The sequence below is a fragment of the Lolium perenne genome, chromosome 3, assembly GCF_019359855.2.
Source record: "Lolium perenne isolate Kyuss_39 chromosome 3, Kyuss_2.0, whole genome shotgun sequence".
Lineage (NCBI taxonomy): Eukaryota > Viridiplantae > Streptophyta > Magnoliopsida > Poales > Poaceae > Lolium > Lolium perenne.
In genome coordinates this window covers 83,363,704-83,371,861 of record NC_067246.2, presented here as the reverse complement: position 1 = coordinate 83,371,861, position 8,158 = coordinate 83,363,704, and the positions used below count along the sequence as shown (strand labels likewise).

Below are 8,158 nucleotides of genomic sequence, written 5' to 3'. Positions count from 1 at the left end.
GCCCCCCTCCTGGGCCGCGCCGCCCTAGGGTGTGGGGCCCTCGGGCCTCCACCTGGCTTGCCCTTACAGCTCCGTCGATCTTACGAAAAATAGGACCTTTCGCATAAATTCCGAGGATTTTCCTGAAAGTTGGATTTCTGCACAAAAACGAGACACTGAAACGATTCTGTTAAAACATCGTTAGTCCGTGTTAGTTGCATCCAAAATACACAAATTAGAGGCAAAACAATAGCAAAAGTGTTCGGGAAAGTAGATACATTTTGGACGTATCAATTCTCATCAGGCATTAATAAACTCTTCCGTAGGCATACCCTTCCAATCTTTTCTCACCGACTCAAGTGGATTGATCTCTTCCTCTTAGGAGAAAGAGAGGTGCTGAGCATCATTTGTAGAGGATGATGGCATGCTTCTTCTCAAACCAAGCCCTTTGTCCTAGCACCATGAGGCTCAAGTCAGCGAGCATATCTAGCTCTCCTCCACGAGCAACTTGCCCTCGGCCTCAAACTTTTGTTCTATAGCTTGTTTGGTGAGGTCGATGAAGGTGGCACGTGTGTCCTCTTTCTCTTGGCGCCTCTTCTCACTCTCTTGACAATGGCCTTCCCTTTCTCATCCATCATTGCCTTCAAGGTCTTACTCAACACAAGTGTCAAAGCATCACACATCAGATCGTCCTTCGTGGCCATGTGGCTCCTTGGCCAACATGGAAGGGAACCTTGCCTGGGGCTTTTTGTCGAGGATCAATGGTCGCCTCCACCCCATTCTTGATGCTATGTTTGTAGGCCTCATATAGCTTAGCCTCCACTTGGGGCGATCCTCCTTCAACATTGGACCATGTGGTATCCCTTCTTCTAAATAACCTTGAAGTACTCCAAATAAAGGGGAACATACACATTTGCAAATCGTTATATGCGCTAAAATGCACAAGCATGTTCATAGCCGGAAAGAAAATGGCAGTAACCGTACCACATGGCCGACACGAAGGCTATGCACTAGATGGGAAACCACACGATCGATCGCTGCGCAAAACTTGTTTGTTTCTTGTTGGATGTAGCCCCATCCTTTTCTGACTGATAGTTGGTTGCGATCATTATGAATTTGTGAGGGAGCTTGTTGTCGACGCTCATGGATTTTTTGGGTGACCTTCCTCCAATAAGAATTCCTTTTTTTCTCAGCACCACAAATAGGATCTTGGCTAATTGCAACCTAATATTTTCAAAGGCACTGGTCTTCTTTGCCGGTATAGCCAGTGGTCCTTTGGTTCACCTTCTTCTTTAGATCATCGGTGTTGGCGACGTTGCCTAGGTCCTAGCCGTTGGCATCACCATCACTTTTACTCTCACCCTTGGTCAACATCCACAGCGGTGTCTTGGCCCATTGGCTGACCATATTGATCGAACAAAGGTTCCACATTGATGTCGTACCCTTGAGTTATTCCGTCTGTCCCAAGGCCATCATCCGGGAAGAAGCCACCACCATTGATCATAACGTGCATGTAGGCATCGCCGTCTTCGACATAGTATTTCTGACGATCATTGGATATCACGTAAGGTATGGCCAATCATATGGGTTGATGACATACCTCGTTGTCCGGCATAGGGTTCGACATTCCGCCGAAAAATTTGCGAGGCATGGGCATGTTCTCCGATGGGATCGCCGGTCCTGAGTCGGCACCCACATGCATGCTGTTGAGGTTAAGGATAGGTGCCACAAGGCCGCCCTAGTAGAACGAGACCTCCAACGACAACAATCTCGACCCACTGAGACAAGAAGCCGGCACCTGGACGTGCTCGACTGGGGGCAGGATATGAGGTGAGCGACATACCAGAGGCAACTTTGCGGCATGGGAAGACACTAAGCTTGTGGATGCGGCGGCTTGAACTTGGATGAGCGTCTCTTGCTTGATTAAGAGGACAACTTGAGGTCAGTACCTTGGCGTTGGCCTGAAAGACCATGGCCATCTTAGGCTGGTGCCAACCGGGGCGGTAGTTGGGGCGCTACCGCCCAAGGCGGGACGAGAGCGGGGCGGTAGGCAGGCGAGATGGTAGCGCCGGGCGGTGGCGCGGGCGCCCGGCGTTAGGGCGCGCTACCGCCCGTCTATAGCCCGCGTTGGAGGCGAGAGCGGGGCGAGAGGGAGGCGATAGCGGTGCTAGTGGGGGCGATAGGAAGGCGGTAGGAAGACGGTAGGGAGGAGAGAGAAGTGAGAGCTGGGCCTATAGCCCGTGCACTGGCACCGTGGAGTGAGAGTGAGGTGAGAGTGGGGTGAGAGTGAGGGAAAAGCTAACGTGGCGAGGCTATAGTGGGGTGATGCATTGGCACCAGCCTTAGCAGCAACCTTTGCTACGGTGTCCTTGGGAAAAACAAGTTTATTACCAGGGACGGAGGCAGCAGTAAAACGGTTAAGGGGCTGCAGTAAAACGGCTAATGGGCTGCGGTTAAAAGCCGTGGCTGTGGGTGAGACGAGAGAGATTCGTTTTTAGATACCCCACCCACCTTGTCCTTGTGCTCTCCACTCACAAAGCAAACCCTCGCTCTCTCAAATCTCCTCCGCCCTCCGTGCGTCCGTCCGGCCGCGCCGCCACCGCCACCGCCACCGCCGGAAGACCTCGAACGAACGCGACCAAGCCCGCCGCCGCCGCCGGCACCACAAGACGCAGATCTGGCCGCCGCTCTGACGAAACACGGACGCGTCCAAACGGGGCCGTCTCCCCGGGATTGAAACGCTCACCGAACGCATTTCGACACGATTCAAGCCGCCCCAAGATGCATCCGAGGTCACGCATTCGCGGACGCGAGCCCCCGCCGCCGTCGCCGTCGGGAGGACGATACCGCCGCCGATCTCCACCGCCGCTGGCGCCCTCCCCGAGACACCACCGCCGGGCCCGTGACCCGCCGCCCCTGCCGCAGAGGCGCACTCCAGAACGGCCGCCGCCCCTGCCGCAGAGGCGCAGCCCCGAACGGCTGCCGCCGCGGCGCCTGCTGCTGGACGACAAGCCAGCGCCGCCGCCCGCGCTCCTCGTCCCCGCCGCCGACCGCCGTTGGCGGGCTGACATCCTCCTCGAGGCCGGCCGCCTCGCGGCCCACTACCTGGTCGCCCAGGGCGTCCTCCCCGAGCACGTTCTCCACGCCCGGGAAGACCCCAGCCCCAAGAACGCCAACACCAACACCAACCACACCCCAAGCCCTCGCCCGGAGGTCCCCGCTGTCCACGCCGCCGGATACGCCAGGAAGCGGGACGACGAACCGCACCCCGATGACGACCCCAGGTGGCCACGCCGGAACGGCGGTGGAGGCGACTGGGTCCGGGACAAGAGGGAGGAAGACGACAGGCTGGCCCGGGCTAGATCCGGCTGGGACAGAAGGACCCAGAGTTTTGACGGGAGACGCAGGTATAACGACGGAGGAGCAGCAGGAGGTGCTGGTGCTGGTGGTGGAGGGGACTGGGGCCGCGACAAGAGGGCCGATGGCGGCGGCGATAGGCTTGCTGACCGGGGCGGCGGCGGCCGCCGGGGCAATGCGTATGACGAAAAGAGGAGGCCCGCCATGGCGCGCTCCTACTCGCAGAACGACCGCAGGGCCTCCAGCGACGATCGTCGGCCCTCTGTGGACCGCAGGCTGGACCGGAGACGGAGGAGCCGGAGCCGGAGCCGAAGCAGAAGCAGAAGTAGAACCAGGCCCAGAAACTCTTACGGTGGCGGCCGGAGGGATTCAGATTGGCGACCACAAAATGGTGATTTGGATCAGGGCAAGGTGCCGGAGCCTACAACTGTTGCTACCGGTGACGGTTATCTGGACCGTGATGATGTCGACCATGCGCCAAGTAACCTGAAGGGACCTCGCTCGGTGGTGGTCATGAAGGCGGATGATAGTGCCAGCCATGAATATGAAGAGGTGGTGGTTATGGAGGTGGATGACGGTGCCAGCGATGAAGATGAAGAGGGGATGGTATCGGATGATCATGGTGAAGACGATGGTGCCAGCTACGAATATGAAGAGGTGGTGGAATCAGAGGAAGATGATGGTGCCAGCCATGAGGATGAAGAGATGGAATCAGAGAATCATGGTCAAGACTTTCGTGGAGTCAAGGACGATGAGGCTGCTGTTGCTGGTTTGAATGATGGGGTTGAAATAAATGCCAGGCACCAACCATCCATTGTGGATGTTCATCCATCAGAGCCTGTTGAGGAACCGGTGCATATGCAGTCCCAGCTGAGCCCTGTGAAGGAGGACACGGAGGCTGGCATTGCGCGTACGGATGTATGCCCGATTGAACCAGTGGCTGAGAACAGTGGTTGCTCTGAAGTCAGAGGTGAAATGGAGGCTCCACAAAGTGAACTTGAAACTACACTTCATGAGGAGATTCCACAAAATGAACTTGAACCTGAACTTCCAGAGGAGATTCCACAAAATGAACTTGAAACTGGTGCTGGTGACCCAACCAAAGATGAAGAAGAGCTGCCAGCTTGGTTTGGGATTTTTGATCTCAATGTTACTGGAGCTCACGGGACAGGTGAAATGTCTGAGATTCCTGGTGATCCTCCTGAAGATCATGTTCCTGATTCTGTGCCTGATCTAGATGGTCAAATGAGCGAACAAGCATACTATGATACTACAGAAACTCAAGCTCAAGAAGAACTTGCAGATGATAACCACCAGTTGGAGGAGGACAGTAAGGTTCTTCTGAATCAGGATATTGGTACATATGGCTCGAATGAGAACGACCTGAGCAGTGAGCAGATGCTTATAGATCGGGGAGCTAATGAACATGGACATGGTGATGAACAGTTGGAGGATGAGCAAAATCTTGTAAACAATGAAGAAGAACCTCTAAAGCAAGATGTGGAGGAGCACATGGATAATAATGACCAGTTGGAGGATGAGCAAAATCTTGTAAACAATGAAGAAGAACCTCTAAAGCAAGATGCGGAGGAGCACATGGATAATAATCACCAGTTGGAGGATGAGCAAAATCTTGTAAACAATGAAGAAGAACCTCTAAAGCAAGATGCGGAGGAGCACATGGATAATAATCACCAGATGGAAGATGAGCAAAATCTTGTAAACACTGAAGAAGAACCTCTAGAGCAAGATGCGGAGGAGCACATGGATAATAATCACCAGTTGGAGGATGAGCAAAATCTTGTAAACAGTGAAGAAGAACCTCTAAAGCAAGATGCGGAGGAGCACATGGATAATAATCACCAGATGGAAGATGAGCAAATGCTTGTAACCAATGAGGAAACGCCTCTAGAGCAAGATGCAGAGGAGCACGTGGATCATAATCGCCAAATGGAGAATGAGCAAATGCTTCTAAATGAGGGCACTGCTTTGCAAGTTCTAGCCAATCACCATGCAAATGGTGAGCAGGTTCTACCAGATCACGCTACAGATGAGCATCCTGACGTTAATCACCAGACAAAGAATGAACAAATGCTTCTACATCATGTTACAGGTGCACATGATTTGGATCATTGCGACCTGAATGGTGAACAGATGATTCAAAATTTGGATCATTGCGACCTGAATGGTGAACAGATGATTCAAAATATTTGTGCAGATAAATCTGCAGCAGATGCGGGTCAGTTGAAGGATGGGCAGTTGCATTTAGGTCAGGCTGCCGATGGACAAGCTGCGCTTCACAGTCTGGAAAATGGGCAAACGATCCCTGTAATTCATCTGGAAGATGATGACGAAGAACAGTCTGACACAGAAGAGTTCTTAGATCCCAAGTAAGCCTTTCAAGATTATTTTGCCATAGGCTCGAGGTGGAGAGGACAGTCCTTCACACTGGAACATGTCCACTATACAGAAGTGATGCCTTAGACGCAGATAATGTTCTACTCTCAAGAGGAGAAAGCCTCAGTTTTTCCCGACCATTGGATTAACATCCCAGCAGCTTTTCATCGTTTACACCAAAATTTGGAAATATGTGGACTGGAAGGGGTGCTGTCAATGCACAGGTGAGATTATTGTTTAGAAAAGATACATTTCTGCCCTCATTTGTGTTCATTATTCTTCATGCAGCAAGTAAACTATCTGTCTAGATTAGTGAGGTGTTCGGGTGTAATTTGCTTTAATGCTGGGAGTTGGACTTCTCATCATGGGTTGCTCATATATTCACAAGCTTAATGAGGAATTATCGTATTAGTATGTTCATGCACTTACTGGTTTTTGTCAGACCTTGCATTTTGTTCCTGTCTCAGTTTTTCACCATATATATGTAGATGAGGCTTCTGTAGATCAATAACTTCAGGTTGCACGTTCATAGATACTCGATTAATACTCGGTGCTGACATGCCATTGAAATTTGGACCAAGCAATGCACACATTGTAGTTGGCACCAACTACTGTATCAGAGCAGCGTGTCCTAGAGGCATTTGCATGCCCAGGATTGGACATTTATAAAGCTGCAGCTCGTTTCTTGAGAATGGGGTGGTTTCCATTATTTTTCTGCTTCAGTATAATTATCATCTTCTTATATGGAGTATGTTTTCTATTCCGTACACAGATTACTGCCTTTTCTGCTTAGTTTTTATGCCTTCTAATGCGAAGGCATCTATTTCTTCCATATTCAGTGACTAGTTTGTCAATTATCAGTCCGGCTTTTGCCCTGTGTACCTGTGCCAATATGTTTGTTCATTTCTTCTCCATGTTCACCACTTGAACTAAATAACCTTTTCTCCTTTTTCCGCAGAGGCAATCAATGCGTGGGACCTGCTGCCATCTGAGCTCGGGAGATTCTCACGAGCCATGCTAGCTGTCTGTGCACTCACTCACCCCCTTCTTTCGCTCCGGCCTACTGATATCATCCGGTACCATGGGATGGCTGCATGATTAATTAAGCTAGTTGCCTGGTCACCGATCTGTATGTTGTGCAGTAGTTTTCTCTTTAGATCCCTAGACTAGAAGTCTCATTTTTCCTTGCTGGTCCAGTGAACCTCCCTGCCTAGATATTAGCTGATGTCAACATTATAGATGTCACCTGCGTAATATACCTTGTAGTTCGACAGTAGCTCAATACACTTTGGCTGCAAGCACTAAGAGTTGGTCCTATTCATCTAACCATTCTATTATATTATTATCCTGATTCACCTTGTGAAATGCAAAAAGGCGGATCTATAGATGCACCCAGGAATCGCGAAGGCGGGTGAAAGTTTCGTGATGCATTATACAAGGGATACTTGAAAGGTGGGCAGATTACAAACTACTAAGTTGATTTTAACTGTGATATTTTATGCTATGTGTTGCATTATAAAAAGCATAAGGAAGTCCTCGTTGTTTTTTGCAGTCTACATGTCTTAACAAGCTCTTCTAGGAAGTATTATTCATTTGAATTGGTGGTTGAAATGTTGAGCCTTCTCTGAACTTTTAACGTACAGTAGTATACAACCTAACTTCAGAACAGGTTTAATTATTTTATATGGATCATAGATCCTCAAGAATCTACAAAAATGCGGTCTCTAAGTCTTGCTCTAAATTTATAAATCAAGTCAAACAAACATTTACTTTATTGCCTCTTGACTAAGTTTTGCATCCAAACTCGTGACATGTTATTTCATGGTGACACACATTCAGCACTGTGTAAACTCTTGTTTGTAATGGACGTATTCTCTTCAACTTTCCATGCTTTTTATATTCAGCGGTAATCGTTTTCGTATTGTGCTCTATCAAATCAATAGTTCCTTATGCAATTCCTAGATAAATATACATTACAAAGGCTATTATATCCGGAACTGTACGGAATCGTATAGTAAATATAACCAAGCCTCTGAGCTCGTTCTTCTTGCAGCCTCTGAGCTTGAGCCTAGTAATGAACATGTTCAGCAGAATTTTGAGGTAGACTTCTTATTTCATTTAATCTTATTTTTTTTGTTGTGACTTAGGATATAGAGTTTGTTTCCTCTATTCGCACTACCCGCTACTGAATTTTCATTTTTCTCTGTGTAGAAAACTCTAGGCTACCAAAAAGAAGCTGGTTGAACAGCGAGCTGCCGAGCTCCACCAGGGCAGGTACTGTAACCAGAAAGCTACATGTGCTTTTCAGAATGAACTATGAAATATTTGTCTTGTTTGCTTAACAAATCAGAAACATTGTTTTTCCTTACAAAAATTTGCATATCAAAACTCCTACTTGGAACTTCTATAATATATTAATATGCGT

General features: G+C 49.2%; 1 protein-coding gene across 1 annotated transcript; it reads left to right on the top strand.

Moving 5' to 3' along the window:
* Positions 1-2,464: 2,464 nt before the first annotated feature.
* On the top strand, positions 2,465-7,059 carry LOC127341771 (uncharacterized). Its single transcript, XM_051367698.2, has 2 exons — positions 2,465-5,957; positions 6,692-7,059. The coding sequence occupies exon 1, from the start codon at positions 2,761-2,763 to the stop codon at positions 5,728-5,730; it is 2,970 nt and encodes a 989-aa protein (XP_051223658.1). The 5' UTR covers positions 2,465-2,760; the 3' UTR covers positions 5,731-5,957; positions 6,692-7,059.
* Positions 7,060-8,158: the final 1,099 nt, after the last annotated feature.

Coding starts and splice junctions, on each gene's coding strand:
- LOC127341771 (XM_051367698.2), top strand. CDS start 2,761: ATGCATCCGAGGTCACGCATTCGCGGACGCGAGCCCCCGCCGCCGTCG.